We start from the raw sequence: 19,165 nt of genomic DNA on the forward strand, positions 1-19,165 counted from the left end.
ATAGGTAGTCTTAATGCAGTACATGAAGTCTGACCAAACAACACAGTACATGAAGTCTGACCAAACAACACAGTACATGAAGTCTGACCAAACAACACAGTACATGAAGTCTGACCAAACAACACAGTACATGAAGCCTGACCAAACAACACAGTACATGAAGCCTGACCAAACAACACAGTACATGAAGCCTGACCAAACAACACAGTACATGAAGTCTGATCAAACAACACAGTACATGAAGCCTGACCAAACAACACAGTATGAAGTGACCAAACAACACAGTATATGAAGTCTGACCGAACAACACAGTACATGAAGTCTGACCAAACAACACAGTACATGAAGCCTGACCAAACAACACAGTACATGAAGCCTGATCAAACAACACAGTACATGAAGCCTGAGCAAACAAAATTAATTTGTAACAAAACATTTTTCAAAGATTATAAATGAAAATGCAATATAACTGTTTATTCTTCATGGTTGTTCTTCCTCATGGCATTCATAAAATTCTAACTTCATTTAAAAAAATAATTTTTTTTTTTGGAAATGTAATTCAAATACTGTACTCTCCCGTACTTGCTGTTCTTCATAAAAAAACAATGCGGGTGTTACTCTTCATTAAACATCACCCTCTAACACCACATCTCCAGGCACATATTTTATTTGCTGCATACTTTAATTAAATACAAACAGAATACAAAAGATTAGAAAAAAATTATACAAACGTACGATTCTGCCTTATATGTTCTTGCATTTACCATAAACTTGAATCAGTAACCTGGTCAAGTTACAATTGTGACACACCTAAGGCATTCATTTCCATGTTTTTAAAAGCAAACAGAAGAAAGAAAAAACTTTAAAAGTTACCTGGAGATATATGGATGATCACTGTTTTACCTGGTCAACATAGGTGATGTTTAGTATGAGTACCTAATTACATGTGGTGGTGCAGCGGCAGCGCACCGTCTCCTCAGTACTGCAATCACCACATGGAACGATACTAAAAGAGCTCACCAATGGGCGCATTCTGGAGCCAGAGATCGTGTAAGAAGTTGTACAATTCGTCTGTAACTCCAACCTAGAAAGAAAATAACACATACTGTAAATTGTAAAGATTATAAAATTAATACAAAAATTCTTCATGTTGATAAGTCAGAATAATAATCAAATTAAGATATTATTACAACATTTAATTAGACATTAAACAGCAAGCATAATATTTAAACATATTTTTAGCTACAAAAATAATTTATGGAGTTAAAAATGCAAATTAAAGCTGCTAATAAACCAGAGAATAAATGCTGTACATCTATTTGCACATGGGGATGAGTTGTCACATTAGTCCAGATGTACAAAAGTTGTGACCATCTCTACTTTGTTTCCCATTGTCATGGTGTGGGAAGACATCAGTCAGGTAAGGTTGCAATGTACCAGCATTAGAGAAGAAGTATGTCATGGTGTGGGAAGGCACCAGTCAGGTAAGGTTGCAATGTACCAGCATTAGAGAAGAATCATGTCATGGTGTGGGAAGGCACCAGTCAGGTAAGGCTGTAATATACCAGCATTAGAGAAGAATCATGTCATGGTGTGGTAAGGCACCAGTCAGGCAAGGTTGTAATGTGCAAGCATTAGAGAAGAATCATGTCATGGTGTGGGAAGGCACCAGTCAGGTAAAGTTGTAATGTATAAGCACTAGAGAAGAAGTATGTCATGGTGTGGGAAGGCACCAGTCAGGTAAGGTTGTAATGTATAAGCACTAGAGAAGAAGTATGTCATGGTGTGGGAAGGCACCAGTCAGGTAAGGTTGTAATGTATAAGCACTAGAGAAGAAGTATGTCATGGTGTGGGAAGGCACCAGTCAGGTAAGGTTATACTGTACCAGCATTAGAGAAGTATGTCATGGTGTGGGAGAGCATTTTTCAAAAGAGAATGTACTAGCAATAAAGCTGAGGTATTTTCAAATGCCCAGTGACATTTGACCTTTCATACAACTTTCAACACACCTTAATCAGCATTTTGGGAAATGTGTGCAGCTATATTAGCACCATATCCATAGTCATACCTAAATCACAAAAAAAAAAAGTTTAAATCACTAATTTCTTCCTAACAAGCAGTTTCCTCACACTCAATCAGGTTAAGCTCCAACAAGCCTCACCACTAACTAGAATGGTGACCATATTTACAGAGACTTGCCCTTGGTAAAGGGGTACCTCAGTATTAACCAAATGTTTGTTATCTTCCATATTTGCCATGAATTTTTGCTTAATACTTTAACCGACTCATTTTTTTAACACACTGGCTATCTTCCACCAAGATAGACCCAGAAAAAAAAAAATAGACATTCACTGAATGAGTGGTTTTGAATATGTATCACTTTTTATTTTTGTCACCCTAATTTGGTGGGTGATAGCCAGTGTTAGAATCGTAATATTGCATTATGTCATTATTCTAGCACTATATGATGAAAACCAAAATAACAAGTGAAAGACTGTGTTCAGCAAAATAGTGTTGTTTCAAGCACAATGACACCACAAGAGGTGGGGCCAGGAGCTGCAAATCAACCCCTGCAATCACAAATAGGTGAGTACACGCAACACAATACAGTGGAGCCCTGGTTTACGATCAGCTCCCAATGCGACCAATTATGTAAGTGTATTTATGTAAGTGCGTTTGTATGTGTATGTTTGGGGGTTTGAAATGGACTAATCTAATTCACAATATTCCTTATGGGAACAAATTCGGTCAGTACTGGCACCTGAACATACTTCTGGAATGAAATAATATCGTAAACCGGGGGTCCACTGTAATGTGGCAATTTGTAATCTTGCTAGCCTTCATTGTAACATTTATTATGCCAGATACTGCTCTACATGTTATATACGTATATTCAAGTATGTGTTCCTTGGAAAAGGACATCTGCTAGTCATTGGTGAGTATTCATTTTACAATTTTGTATTTTATTTTATGTATAATGGTCAATAACATTTACTCTTCCATATGAATATTTCAAAATTTCTTCATTTTGGTATGCTTCAAGTCCTGAAATAAAAATGTAAATGTAAGCTGTGAAAATACATATTCTTAACACTTAAACGGTCCAAGCAGATCTACATTCACATGTGTAGTGCTACAAAAGTAGATCTAAGTTTTTTACATATTTTCAAATATAACAAAAAAGTAGATCATTTTTATTTACACATTTTCAAATGTAGAAAAACAAAAAGATCTACTGTTTTTACATACTTTCAAATGTTGAAAAAACGTATATATACGTTTGGACCGTTTACGGGTTAAATTGGAGCCATAGTTTATTATATTTTTGCACTGCATCTGTAAATTGTAGCACTTCCTCTTACCCAATTTAACACTTTTACTGTCTGTCATATAGATTATGTAACTGAAGCCAGGGGCCCTGATGTAGTTCTAGGCCATAAACTCAGTTCACGCAGATAAGCTGTAAGTGGTAAATTTTGGCAGAAATATGAGAGAATGGATCTGTGCGGTAAATGTGCACCATATAAAAAAAAAATCTGCCCCATGCGGTGTATGATGGGAAAAACAAAACTGTGACAGTGTGTATGGTTTGAAATAGTAAATTTGCAGTGTCTTCTTGGATGGTTTTTATGGTTTTATTGGCTGTTTCTTGGTATTATCTGATAGAATGGATGACATTCTACTGAAATAGAGATGATTTTGATTGGTTTCCAGAATGAAAGTAGTTTGAAATTGAGCTCAAAGAAACAGAAATATTCGATTTTTGCCAATATTTCAGAGGATGGGTAAGGCATCCCTACAACCTTCAGTCTGTTTTATGGATTTTTAATAGGTCTGATTCAATTATTATGACACTGTAAACCATAAACAATCTCTCCTGGTTATATTTTATTATCTATGAAATAGAGTAAATCTTCTATAATTGTGCGAATAAGAATAAAAAACGGAAAGCAAGTATAATATACGAGAGGCCTGGGGATGTGACAAATGAATAGAGGAAATATTGTTTTAGTGCCAGGAATGTCTACATTGTTTATTATGGACTATTTTTAAATAGGTATTTTTTAATTGTGTGAAACTGGCCCAATTACTGAATTCTGATCACTTTATAGGATAGTTGGAATAGTTGAATGGGCAGTTTCTTGTGCTCAGTCAATAGCATGGACTGCATACTAATAAGATTGCTAAGAATCTGGTAAACTGAAACAATGGAATTAGCCTAAAATAGGACTCAAAGTGGGAAAAATTGCCGGTGGCTAAACTGCACCAAAACATAAGAACATAAGAAAGAAGGAACACTGCAACAGGCCTACTGTCCCATGCGGAGCAGGTCCATGTCCCCCCCCTTCCCCGGATTAGCCCAATGACCCACCAAGTCTGGTCACTTCCACTTAAGGAAAGAGCACAGCATCAGACCTAGTAGCACAAGGTAGTCAGGTCCAACTCACACTCATCTACACCCACTCATGTATTTATCTAACCTATTTTTAAAACTACACTGTGTTTTAGCCTCTATAACTGTACTCGAGAATTTGTTCCACTCATCCACAACTCTATTACCAAACCAATGCTTTCCTATATCCTTCCTGAATCTGAAATTTTCCAGCTTGAAACCATTGCTGCGAGTCCTGTCTTGGCTGGAAATTTTCAGCACACTACTTACATCCCCATTATTTATTCCTGTTTTCCATTTATACACCTCGATCATATCCCCCCTAATTCTACGCCTTTCGAGAGAATGCAGATTCAGGGCCCTCAGTCTATCCTCATAGGGAAGATTTCTGATACATGGGATCAACTTTGTCATCCTCCTCTGTACGTTTTCCAGAGCATTTATATCCATTCTGTAATACGGTGACCAGAACTGAGCAGCATAATCTAAATGAGGCCTAACCAAGGATATATATAGAGTTGAAGAACAATCTGAGGACTTCTATTATTTGTACTTTTATTTATTTATTTATTTATTTAATAATTTGAACATTCATACAGAGGTACAAAAAAATACAGGTAAGAACAGCATGCCAAAGCCACTTGTATGCTTAGCATTACGGGCAGGCTCATGAAGCCAAGGATTCTGTTAGCTTTATTGTGAACACTAATGCACTGTTGTCTTGGTGTTAGATTACTGCTAACCAGAACTCCTAAATCCTTTTTGCAATCAGTAGTATTAAGATCTACATTATTTAGTTTATATGTTGCATGGTTATTTTCCTGTCCAACACTTAGAACTTTGCATTTGTCTATATTAAACTGCTTCTGCCACTTCTCCGACCATTGCATCAGTCTATTCAAATCATCTTGGAGTGCTCTAGTGTCCTCATTAGAATGAATTGGATGGCCTATTTTGGTGTCATCAGCAAATTTGCTTTTGTCGCTATTTATTCCCTCATCTATGTCATTTATGTAAACTGTGAATAACAACGGGCCCAACACAGACCCCTGCGGAACCCCGCTTGTGACGTGCCCCCATTCTGATTTCTCCCCATTTATGCAAACTCTCTGCTGCCTATTTGTCAGCCATGCCTCTACCCAGGAAAAAATTTCTCCTCCTATTCTGTGTGCCTTAAGTTTCCTCAATAGCCTCTGATGTGGAACTTTATCGAAAGCCTTACTGAAGTCCATATACACAATGTCATATTCATTACCATGATCTACCTCCTCAAACACCTTAGTGATAAAATTAAGTAAACCAAACCATACCCCGGCCAGGATTGAACCCGCGGTCATAGAGTCTCAAAACTCCAGCCTGTCGTGTTAGCCACTAGACCAGCTAGCCACAATAAGATTCGTCCAACTAGGTATATTTCTACACCATAGGAAGGTTACCACAGGCACCACTGTGACCACAAATGCAAGTTTTTACAGACGAATCTCCAGCTAGCGTGGCCGTGACGAACTCTAGCTGAAGTCCCTTCACTGCCGTCAACATGACTCACGAAATCGTAATGACACGATTGCAAACAAACCATACCCTGGCCGGGATTGAACCCGAGGTCATAGAGTCTCAAAACTCCAGCCCGTCGCGTTAGCCACTAGACCAGCTAGCATTTGTGGTCACAGTGGTGCCTGTGCTAACCTTTCTATGGTGTAGAAATATACCTAGTTGGACGAATCTTATTGTGGCTAGCTGGTCTAGTGGCTAACGCGACGGGCTGGAGTTTTGAGACTCTATGACCGCGGGTTCAATCCCGGCTGGGGTATGGTTTGTTTGCAATCGTGTCATTACGATTTCGTGAGTCAAAAGTTAGTAAATTACTAAGTCAAGAACGCCCCTTTGTAAAACCGTGTTGAGATTCATTAATCAATCTATGCCTATCAAGATGGCTACGAATTGCTTCGGCAATTATTGATTCCATAAACTTTCCCACAATGGAGGTAAGGCTTATTGGTCTATAGTTCGAAGCCAAGGACCTGTCACCTGCCTTGTAAATAGGTATTACATTTGCCATTTTCCACTTATCAGGTACTATGCCAGTTTGTAGTGATATGTTAAAAGGATTAGCCGAAGGTATGCTAAGTTCCTCTTTACATTCCTTTAACACCCTTGCAAACAGTTCATCAGGGCCTGGGGATTTGTTAGGTTTTAGTTTCTCTATTTGTCTGAGGACCATGTCACTAGTTACCGCAATCGTGCATAGTTTATTATTGTCCTGTTCTACATAATCTATTATTTCAGGAATTTTGCTAGTACATGTATTTTCCTGGGTAAAAACTGAGAGGAAGTAAGTATTGAAAATTTCACACATAGCCTGTCAGTGATCTGACCAGAATTACTCTTAAGTGGGCCTATCTTCTCCTTAATCTTACTTCTGTATACCTGAAAGAACCACTAACTTTGCACCTCCATAATCCTGAGAGATCGTCAAATTTCATACTTTTGGTGTTACAGGTCCGCCATCACAAATCCGGCAATCAGTTATTTGGTTCCTTCAGTTATTCGGCACTAATTTTGTCTAGCATAATTTCAAATTTCCAGGGTTGCCACACCAACCTGCTGGTACTGTTTGTTGGTGCTACTTGCTGCATAAGTCATTCCAATTTCTTTTTCTCCATTTATTGTTTTAACGTGCTTACTTTTAGCCCTAGCCATGGTTCCAATGAATAAAAGAAATGCTTCTCATTATGTAAAGCACCTACACAGTACATTATCCATTAAAGATAAGGTGGCTTTGAAGCCACTGTCGGTTGCCATGAGCTCAGTCTCACGAAGCAGGAGAATATGCTTTATTATTACGCTAATATCAACACTACAGCTTATTTGCCTATCACAATTTATTTATTTATTTATTAATTTGAACATGATACAGTGAAGTACAAAAGAATACAGTAAAGTGCAGCATGCCAAAGCCACTTGAATGCAGAGCATTATGGGCAGGCTTAAAATTAACTTAAGATTAACTAAGCAATGATATATTCAGTGGTACAAAAATTATTGTAAAACAGATAACAATTTAGTACAAATGAGTATTACAAAGACAGGTCATAAGGTCATTTACTGTGTTGCTGTGTAATCAGTAGAATGGAGTATTATGTTAGGTAATGAAGTTAAATAGTAACAAAGTTTGATTGGGTCACAGGTTGACATTTATGAGATACAATAATGAGATACATGTACATATATGAGATACAATTTATGAAATACAATTATTCAGTATTTATTTAGTTGTGGGTGAGTAAGTGATTTTTGAGAAGAGACTTGAATTTATAAACAGACAGTGTTTCTTTTATATTCACAGGTAATGAATTCCAGATTTTAGGGCCTTTTATGTGCACTTAGTTTTTGCATAGCGTGCGATGAACACGAGGAACATCAAGGTGTGATCTGTGCCTTGTGTTATGGTCATGTGTTCTGTTGAGGTTGGTAAGGAGATGTTTGAGGGGAGGGTTTATGTCAAAGTTAAGTGTTCTATGTATGTAGTAGGTGCAGTAATAAGTATGGATGTTTTGTATTGTGAGTAGGTTTAGAGTTTTGAATATTGGTTGAGTGTGCTGTCTGTAGTGGGAATTTGTTATCATTCTGACTGCAGCCTTTTGTTGGGTAATTAATGGTCTGAGATGGTTTATTGTTGTTGTGCCCCATGCACAAATTCCATAGGTGAGATAGGGGTAAATAAGCGAGTGATAAAGGGCCAGGAGGGCTGACTGTGGAACATAGTACCGTATCTTCGATAGTATGCCTACGGTCTTGGAAATTTTTGGGGAAATTTGTTGTGTATGTGTTTGAAATTTGAGTCTATTATCAAGGTGGATTCGTAGGAATTTTCCCTCTGAGTTTTGTGATAGGTGATCCATTTATCATTATGTAAAGAGACACATCTGCAGCTCTGTTACCAAACTGAATGTAGTAGGTTTTGTCAACGTTTAGAGTAAGTTTGTTGGTCCTCATCCAGGTTGATATTTTCTGTAATTCAGTATTTACAGTATTGGCTAGCATGACTGGGCTCAGGTGGGAGTAGACGTATGTAGTGTCATCTGCAAATAGTGTGGGTTTGAGTAGTTGCGATGCATTTGGTAGGTCATTTATGTATATGAGAAAGAGAAGAGGGCCTAGGACACTTCCCTGTGGGACATCAATTGTAGTTGGCTGTGCTGAAGAGTTTGCCCCATTTGTGTACACATATTGGCTTCTGTTGCTGAGGTATGACTTTAGGTAGTTGAGGGAGTGCCCTCTTATACCATAGTGCGACAATTTTATGTGGAGCAAGTCGTGGTCAACTGTATCGAAAGCTTTACGCAAGTCAATGAAGATCCCCAGTGGGACTTCTTTTTTCTCTATTGCTGTATAAATATGTTCTAGCATGTGGATAATAGCATCATTAGTATTTTTATTAGGCCTGAACTCAAATTGACAGGGGTTGAGTATGTTGTGGGAGATGAGGTAGGAATAGATACGCTTATGGATTAATTTTTCAAAGAATTTAGAGAGGGGGTGTAGTTGGATATTGGCCTATAGTTATTCAAGTCTGTGTGGTCTCCTCCAGAATGAATAATATTTGTCATAACACCGAGCAGTTCGACGGAGGTATGAAGAGGATGGTATACAAATACCATTCTCCTATCCCTGTCTTGGGGCTTATATTAGAGAAAACAGAGTGTAGCACAGGGCTAACTGTGATATACATTTGTACTGCACCATAAACCTAAAACAAAAAAGTTATTTTCCCTATATAGATTATCACACATAGCAGCATATGTGTATAGAATCTAGGATAACCCAAAAAAAGTCAACATGGCTTATTTTTAGTACCTGGCTTGGGTTAGCCATATATGATTTTTGGTAAATATTCGATTCCCAGCCAGGGTAGAAACATTAGGCGTGTTTCTTTACACCTGTTGTCTATGTTTACACATCAGTAAATGTGTACCTGGGTGTTAGCCGACTAGTGTGGGTGATATCCTGGGACACTGACCTAATCTGCTTGAAATACTCAGCATAACAAGCGGCTTCCTATACAGTAGTATGTCACTGATGTCAGCTAGGCCTGTATACCTTGTACATGTACATGTAGTAAATAAAGATATTATTATTATATTATTATTATATTATTTTCTCAGTTGTTTGTTGGGTTATCTTATTCAAACTTGGGCAATGTATGATGGAAAGATATTGCTTCACATACACCAAAAATGAAAGAAATCAGACTATAAATAGCGGAGTTCACTTCTCAGCCATTAGCGGCCGCTTAGCGGTATATTTTTGTATGGTTGTTATGGTTATATTCTCATTTTTTCGGTCTCATTTGATAGAATGAAAGATATATTACAGAAATAGATATGATTTTGATTGCTTTCATGATGAAAAGTACAGTAGCGAAAATGTTCTATTCTTTAGCGAAGCTCAAGAGTAAACAAATGACGTCACCGTCCAATACCTGTCCGCCTGCCAACACAATACGTAGTCAAGAATGGCTTGATATTATTTATACAATTATTACAATAATACAGTAGTCTGCATAACAGTAAATCTTCTATTTTTTGTGAATAAAAATTCCAAATGAAAAGCAAGAGTAATATAAGAGGGGCCTGTAGCCATGACTAATGAACAGAGAAAATGTTATTTTAGTGCCAGGAATGTCTGCATTGTTTATTCTGGATCCTGTTTTGAAATTGGCATCTGTTGAAATTTGTGTGAAATCGGCCAAACTACCAATTTCTGACCACTTTATTGGGTAGTTGAAATCTTTCTTTCTTTCAACACACCGGCCGTATCCCACCGAGGCGGGGTGGCCCAAAAGGAAAAACGAAAGTTTCTCCTTTTACATTTAGTAATATATACAGGAGAAGAGGTTACTAGCCCCTTGCTCCCGGCATTTTAGTCGCCTCTTACAACACGCATGGCTTACGGAGGAAGAATTCTGTTCCACTTCCCCATGGAGATAAGAGGAAATAAACAAGAATAAGAACTAGAAAGAAAATAGAAGAAAACCCAGAGGGGTGTGTATATATGTGCTTGTACATGTATGTGTAGTGGGACCTAAGTGTAAGTAGAAGTAGCAAGACGTACCTGAAAACTTGCATGTTCATGAGACAGAAAAAAGGACACCAGCAATCCTACCATCATGTAAAACAATTACAGGCTTTCGTTTTACACTCACTTGGCAGGACGGTAGTACCTCCCTGGGCGGTTGCTGTCTACCAACCTACTACCTAGGTAGTTGAAATATCGCTTGAAATTGAGCTCAAAGTAGCAGAAATATTTCATTTTTGCCAATATTACAGAGTACACAAATCACATAAGTCATCTAATACACATCCACTGGTGGGTTTAATGTGTGTTCATGAATGCACTGACCTATGTAGTAGGTCAGTGAGGTACTACCGTCCTGCCAAGTGAGTGTAAAACGAAAGCCTGTAATTGTTTTACATGATGGTAGGATTGCTGGTGTCCTTTTTTCTGTCTCATGAGCATGCAAGATTTCAGGTACGTCCTGCTACTTCTACTTACACTTAGGTCACACTACACATACATGTACAAGCGTATATATACATACCCCTCTGGGTTTTCTTCTATTTTCTTTCTAGTTCTTGTTCTTGTTTATTTCCTCTTATCTCCATGGGGAAGTGGACAGAATTCTTCCTCCGTAAGCCATGCGTGTTGTAAGAGGCAACTAAAATGCATGGAGCAAGGGGCTAGTAACCTCTTCTCCTGTATACATTACTAAATTTGAAAGGAGAAACTTTCGTTTTTCCTTTTGGGCCACCCCGCCTCGGTGGGATACGGCCGGTGTGTTGAAAGAAAGAAAGAAAGAATGCACTGACATTATTTATACAATTATTATAATAATGCATATCAGTAAATCTTCTATTTTTTTGTGTGAAAAAAATTAAAAATGGGATTCATTTGTAAAGCCTGAAAACATAGTGAATAAATAGAGGAAGTGTTATTTTAGTGCTATGAATGCCTGAATTGTTTATTCTGTACCCTGTTTTGAAACTGGCATATTTTAAAATTTATATGAAATTAGCCAAATTACTGATTTCTGATCACTTTATTGGACAGTTGAAATAGATGACTGGGTTGTTTCTTGTGCTCATTTGATAAAATGGAAGGCATACTAGCAAAATAGCTAAGAATTTGGTCAACTGGAACGATGTGATTGGCCTAAAACAGGAGTCAAAATGGCAAAATCACCACTGCATAAACATCGTTGACACAGCAGAATGTGTAATAAAATAATTTCATCTATTTTTCCAACAAATTTTGTACTTTTTGTTTTATTACCTTCAGAAAAAGATTCACTACCATTTCATGAGCAAAAATAATTTTTTTTTTTTTTAAATTCTTGGACTCTGTGGACAAGTTTCAAATCGTGGGTCTGGACTTTGAAAGGGTTAATTATGTTTAAACATAGTTAGGGCTTTCAATTTTGTTTAAACATTATTAAATTTGGACTTTTAATTTACAGTGGACCCTCGGTTTTCGTGTTTAACCCTTTCAGGGTCCTGAGGCCAAATTTCAAAGTGTGCACCAGGGTACAAGAATTTTCAAAAAATAATTGTTATTTTTTCTTATGAAATGGTAGAGAATTTTTTTCTGAAGGTAATAATACAAAAAGTACAAAATTTGATGGAAAATTGATGAAATTATGCTCTCGCGAATTTTGATGTGTCAGCGATATTTACGCATTGGCGAATTTGCCGACTTTGACTCCCATTTTAGGCTAATTACATTATTCCAGTCGACCAAATTCTTAGTTATTTCACTAGTATTACGTCTATTCTATCGATTGAGCACAAGAAATTGCCAAGTCAACTGTTTCAACTACAAAATAAAGTTATCAAAAATTGGTAATTTGGCCAATTTAATGCAAAGTTCAAAATATTTCAATTTCAAAATAGGGTCCAGAATAAACAATGCAGGCATTCCTGGCACTAAACTAACATTTCTTCTGTTCACTACCTAAAGAAGCCATACATCCAATATTGATCCCCAAGAATCATTGGCTAACAAAACTGATTGTGCAAAACGCCCACAGTAACGTGTTACATGGTGGGGTAGCTGACACACTTTGTCATATACGACAATCCTACTGGATACCTCAAGGTTGACAAAGTGTGAAAAAACAAATAAGGGACTGTATTACTTGTCGTCACTATGATATGCGAGTATGTCAGTATCCAGGTCCACCTCCATATCCCTCTGAAAGAGTTTGTCATATCACTCCATTTGAGGTGACAGGTGTAGATTACACTGGACCAATAATTTTAACCAAAACAGTTGACAATGTTCCCATCAAGGTGAACATCTGTTTGTTCACTTGTGCTACGACTAGAGCAGTACATCTAGAAGTAGCCACTGACATGTCTGCTGAAACCTTTATCAAATTATTCAGAAGGTTTGCAGCCAGAAGTGCGTGTCTCAGACTGATGATTTCAGATAATGCAACGAACTTTGTTGCTGGTGCTGCTTATATAAGCAAGATCTTTGATCAACCAGAAGTACAACAGATGCTGAATCAACGCAGTTGTCGCTGGAGATACATTCCTCCTAAATCTCCATGGCACAGCAGATTTTATGAAAGAATGATCGGCATTGTAAAACGTTGTTTAAGGAAGACTCTTCATCGTCAGAGAATAGACTTAGAAGAATTTCGTACAGTTGTGACTGAAATAGAAAATAGAGTCAACAACAGACCTCTAACTTATGTTACCAATGATCTGGACAATTTAGAAGTGTTAAGTCCATCTCATTTACTCCATGGCAGAAGGCTCGAACCTGTTCCTCCCATGAATGATAAAGAAATCATAGAGGATCCTACTTATTTCGAACCTGAGCAACTCAGACGTAAATTCAAACACCTTAATAAAGTGATTGAACGTTGGGAGAAAATTTGGCGAGAAGACTATCTCACCTCATTGAGAGAACACTTCTATGGAGCTGGTGTTCCTGAAAATCGTAAGTCCTTAAGACCTGGTGACATAGTGATTATCGACAATGATGGTCCGAGGTCCCAATGGCCACTTGGAAAAATTGTGACCATATATCCTGATGCAAATGGAATCATCAGGACAGTTGATGTTTTAAGCAAAGGTGTAGTGAATAAGCGGACAATAAATAAACTAGTACCGTTAGAATTACACAGTGTTGAAAACAAAATTAGTGATTCTCCAGAAACCACACAGACTAAAGCTGTTCAGAAAAGACAAGCAGCAGTGGTGGCGAGTGAGAAAATCAAATTAATGTTAAGTGATGAATTTCACCTGCAGCGAACCTCCGCCGCCCCCCAGTGTGGAGAAATTTTCTCCAGGAGGGGGGTATCAGCCCCCTTCAGCCCCTTTCAGCCCTGAGGGGCCCAGCCCTCTCAGAAGGGGCAAGCGTCTTGTTTACTGCTACAGTGAGTAATTGATCGCAGATGCAGTACGAGTATGCGACGGGGTCAAGCGACCGCGGCTCCTTGCAGTCCAGTGTTGCAGAGTGTATTTTAATAAGAGACAGTTCATCTCTTACCTTAGCAGGACAATTAAGGAAAATCCTGCTCCCACTTTATTACCATAGTAAAGATAGTGGACATTGTTGTCTATGTTTAAGACAGCAAGAATCAAACATTCTGCTTTGCCTCATGGAGGAAGTGGCAAGGAAGCAAAGGTACTATGTCAGCTTTTCCTTTCTGCTGGGGGCAGTGATAGCGTGGGGCGCTGTGGCGTCTTCAGATTACTTCTGACTCTACTGAGAGTGACACTGACGCCAGGATAACCAACAAAGAACGATCTGTGCATTAGTGTGAACAAAGTGTCACAGACCGGGCCGCGGGGGCGTTGACCCCCGAAACTCTCTCCAGGTATCTCTCCAGGTAAAACACAATAAACACTTAAGAGAAGTGTGATCAGCTTCTTTAGTGATAAGATTGTGAACAATAAAGACAAATCTTGTGGAACATAGTGTACCAGTGTGCGTTTTCCTAGACTATGGAAGACGTGGACATCCAAGGACACTTCAGCTTCTATCAAGTCACCGATATCTGTCGAAGGTGTGAAGAACACCATAGTTCACGCTACATGAGCAAGGTAGGTTACAAATTTCTTGTAGTACGGGGGACTGTGCAGTTCTTGAGTCGCAAGGAGTTTGTAATTAACCTATAGTCGGCAGTAAGGGGCGGACTTTTGAGTCCACAGAAGTAAGTTTGTCAGCCATCAGTGAATGAAATATGCTGACATAACACCCCCTAGGGGTAATTTATAATCTTACAAATTATAATTCATTTACAGCCTGTTGAGAGATGATCATGACAACAATTCAAGACCTCGTCTGCAGGGGCGGCTGTGTAGACGATTTGCTGTCTTTTATCAGCTAAGTGTTCCCTATATTTAAATTTAAAATTAAGCTTAACTGAAGCATTAACAAAAAAAAATTTTAGCTTAAATATAGTTACATGCAGAAAAGAATGACAAATAAATATAAAGCACTAATAAAATGTATAAATGAACATTTAACATTACACTTACCTTTATTAAAAACTCATGTTGGTGTATGACAGACTGGGAGGAGGGGAGAGGGAGGCAAGTTTATTATTGGAGGCAGGACAATATGCTTCAGTACAACACTAATATTAACTCCATGGCTTATTTATCATAATTTATCTAACATAATAAACAATATTAATAACACAGCAACACGACATATACTCTAGAATGAATAAAATATGTCATTATGTACGTCTTGAAAGGCATTGTGTTGTTGTTGTTGAGTGTATAAGGGCTTTGAGAGCATAAGCCATACATAGTGGTGGTGAAGGCAGCAGCAGAGACGGCAGTGTTCTCAGTAGCCCTATATAACTCCAACAACACTGGAGGAGTTAGGTTCGTGCTGTTCCTTTTCCATCGATTAATCGCTTAACTTACTTGCTACACTGTTAATGCTACACTTTATTGCTGGCTGATGCTACAGCCTTTATCGACTCATGTTGCTTTAGTATCAAACATATGGTGGACCCTCGACCAACAATATTAATCCGTTCCTGAGAGCTCATCGTTAGTTGAAATTATCGTAAGTCGAGTTAATTTTCCCCATAAGAAATAATGGAAATCAAATTAATCCATTCCTGATACCCCAAAGTATTGAAAAAAAAATTGTTTACCAAGTGAAATATTAATTTTAATACACACAAACTGAAGAAGACATGTACAATTACATGACACTTGCCTTTATTGAAGATCTGGTGATGATTGATGAGATGGGAGGAGGGGAGAGTGTGGATGGTGTTAGTGTTTAGAAGGGGAATCCCCTTCCATTAGGACTTGAGGTGTCAAGTTCTTTTCCAGGGTTACTTCCCTTCTTCTTTTAATGCCACTAGGACCAGCTTGAGAGTCACTGGACTTCTGTCGCACAACATATCTGTCCATAGAGGCCTGTACCTCCCGTTCCTTTATGACATTCCTGAAGTGTTTCACAACATTGTCAGTGTAATAGTCACCAGCACGGCTTGCAATAGCTGTATGAGGGTGATTTTCATCAAAAAAGGTTTGCACTTTAAGCCACATTGCACACATTTCCTTAATCTTTGAAGTACACAACTTCTTCAATTTCTCTATCCCCTCCTCCAGAGCAGTTTCCTCAGGTCTGGCCTCTTGCTGTTGAAGATGATCTTGCAGCTCACAAGTGGTTAGTTCTTCACTGTCCTCCTCCACCAACTCTTCCACATCCTCCCCACTAACCTCCAACCCCAAGGACTTCCCCAACGCCACAACGGATTCCTCAACTGGCATAGGATTCTCAGGGTTAGCCTCAAATCCTTCAAAATCCCTTTTGTCTACACATTCTGGCCATAGTTTCTTCCAAGCAGAGTTCAAGGTCCTCTTAGTCACTCCCTCCCAAGCCTTACCTATAATGTTTACACAATTGAGGATGCTAAAGTGATCTCTCCAAAACTCTCTTAGAGTCAATTGAGTTTCTGAGGTCACTACAAAGCACCTTTCAAACATAGCTTTTGTGTACAGTTTTTTGAAGTTTGCAATGACCTGCTGGTCCATGGGCTGCAGGAGAGGAGTGGTATTAGGAGGCAAAAACTTGACCTTAATGAAGCTCATGTCCCCAGAAAGTCGCTCTGCCACGTCTGAAGGATGACCAGGAGTATTGTCTAATACCAGGAGGCACTTAAGGTCCAATTTATTTTCCAGGAGGTAATTTTTCACAGTGGGGGCAAATGCTTGGTGTAACCAGTCATAGAAAAAGTCCCTAGTGACCCATGCCTTACTGTTTGCCCTCCACAGCACACACAAATTAGCCTTGAGGACATTGTTTTTCCTGAACACTCTGGGAGTTTCAGAGTGATACACCAATAAAGGCTTCACTTTGCAATCACCACTAGCATTGGAACACATCAACAGAGTAAGCCTGTCTTTCATAGGCTTATATCCTGGGAGTGCCTTTTCCTCCTGAGTAATGTAGGTCCTGCTTGGCATTTTCTTCCAAAACAGGCCTGTTTCGTCACAATTAAACACTTGTTCAGGTTTCAATTCTTCATTGTCTATGTACTCCTTGAATTCCTGCACATATTTTTCAGCTGCTTTTTGGTCCGAACTGGCAGCCTCACCATGCCTTATCACACTATGTATGCCACTACAATTCTTAAATCTCTCAAACCAACCTTTGCTGGCCTTAAATTCACTCACATCACCACAAGTTGCAGGCATTTTTCTAATTAAATTGTCATGCAACTTCCTAGTCTTTTCACATATGACCTCTTGAGAGATGCTATCTCCTGCTATCTATTTTTCGTTTATCCACACCAATAACAGTCTCTCAACATCTTCTATCACTTGTGATCTCAGTTTTGAAAACATAGTTGCATCTTTGGCAAGAACAGCTTCCTTGATTGCCATTTTTCTTGGCCACAATAGTAGCAATGGTTGATTGGGGTTTTGTGTACAACCTGGCCAGCTCGGAGACATGCACTCCACTTTCATACTTAGCAATGATCTCTTTCTTCATATCCATAGTAATTCTCACCCTTTTTTCTGTAGGGTTGGCACTAAAAGCTTTCTTGGGGCCCATGGCGACTTATTTTGCAGGTTGAACATTAAAATGGTATAAAATACCGACAGGTTGTTAGGTAAGACACATATGCAACAGTTAGGTATCTTTATTTCGAAACGTTTTGCCTACACAGTAGGCTTCTTCAGTCGAGTACATAAAAGTTGATAGAAGCAGAAGATACTTGAAGACGATGTAATCAGTCCATCACCCTTAAAGTTTTGAGGTGGTCAGTCCCTCAGTCTGGAGAAGAGCATTGTTCCATGGTATGAAACAATATAGAGATGAAGTGACAGGATCGAGCGTTATATAGCGCCAAGAGGTGAGACGTAGGTCACTAGGAGAGGTAAGAACTCAGATGTTGGGAGGACAGTTCCCTCTCAAATCCAGCCGTTCTCACTAGTAGAGGTGATGGACTGATTACATCGTCTTCAAGTATCTTCTGCTTCTATCAACTTTTATGTACTCGACTGAAGAAGCCTACTGTGTAGGCGAAACGTTTCGAAATAAAGATACCTAACTGTTGCATATGTGTTTTACTTATTTTGCAGGTGCAATCACTACAAACGCTGTGATAATATGAAATGTTCCGATTGTATGTTTGGATGGGACCGCGGTGGCTGGCTGGCTTGTAAACACTGGCACCCACGGGACAAGTGAGGCATGCTCAGGCCACAAGTGGACGCGTCTCAAACGGAACGAATCGCGTCGGTCGAGTTTTTTAGCCCTAGTCAAGGCAAAATTTTTGCGTTAAAATGTATCACTAGTCAGATTTAATGTTATTCGTTGCCATCATTGGTCGAGGGTCCACTGTATTGTAGAATCACTGAAGGCACATTCTCCTGTCTCTCTTCCTCCTCCACCGTGGTACTTTGCTACGATTTCTTTCTTTAATTCTATCGTGTTCCTCACTTTCTTTACCAAAGGACTGGCACTAGGAGCTTTCTTTGGGCCCATGGTGGTTTATTTAGCAGTCACACACAATAAACAAGTGCCAAAAACAAAGGATTATTATGAAATGTTTCATATGACCTGGCAGGATATGTTCACTCACCGAGAAGCAACGCAACACTGCCTGAGAATGTGTGTGGGACGCAGCTTTGTCTGCACGCTGGGCACTGAACAGGTTCCATATCAACGAAAATGGAGGAAATCGATGAGAATGGAACCAATATTTTAACGAAAAAAGTTGGCGAAAACAGAAATCAGCGATAACGAAGATTGACGAAAAGGGAGGGTTCACTGTAATTTAAATAGTCCAAGGGGATACCATCTCACTCATGTACAGATCACTGTCCTTAAAGAAATACACAGATCACCACACATTCTTCCCCTCATTATTATGTAATATGTACCAACACAACCCACCATATGTAAAATTACAATTATGGTTAGCACATTTATCAGCATATTTTTAATGAATAAATACTATGAAAAAATACCACAGTGATAATAGGAAATAAAAATTGAGCACTTTCATGTGCTTACACACACTTCTTCAGATATCTGAAGATTTGTGTGTAAGCACATGAGAGCACTCAGGTTTTATTTCCTGTTTTCACTGTATTATACAGTGGACCCTCGAGTTTCGGCAGCATCGACCTTCGTGAAATCCGACTCGGCAATTTTTTTCGGCAAAATTTGGCCTCGTGGTTCGTGATTAGACTCGTGATTCGGTGACCGTGTGGTACC

General features: G+C 38.8%; 1 protein-coding gene across 2 annotated transcripts in view; it reads right to left on the reverse strand.

Moving 5' to 3' along the window:
• Nucleotides 1-275: 275 nt before the first annotated feature.
• Nucleotides 276-19,165, reverse strand: part of LOC138854934 (nicotinate phosphoribosyltransferase-like) — a 45,318-nt gene continuing 26,428 nt past the window's right edge. For both annotated transcript variants that reach the window (XR_011394119.1, XM_070101065.1), the window contains one exon: nt 276-1,084. Coding sequence is in view for 1 of the 2 variants with exons in the window: in XM_070101065.1 (XP_069957166.1) it covers nt 1,007-1,084 (78 nt within the window). In the remaining variant the exon portion in view is untranslated. The remainder of the gene's footprint in view (nt 1,085-19,165) is intronic.

This window comes from Cherax quadricarinatus, chromosome 75 (genome assembly GCF_038502225.1).
Source record: "Cherax quadricarinatus isolate ZL_2023a chromosome 75, ASM3850222v1, whole genome shotgun sequence".
NCBI classification, from domain to species: domain Eukaryota; kingdom Metazoa; phylum Arthropoda; class Malacostraca; order Decapoda; family Parastacidae; genus Cherax; species Cherax quadricarinatus.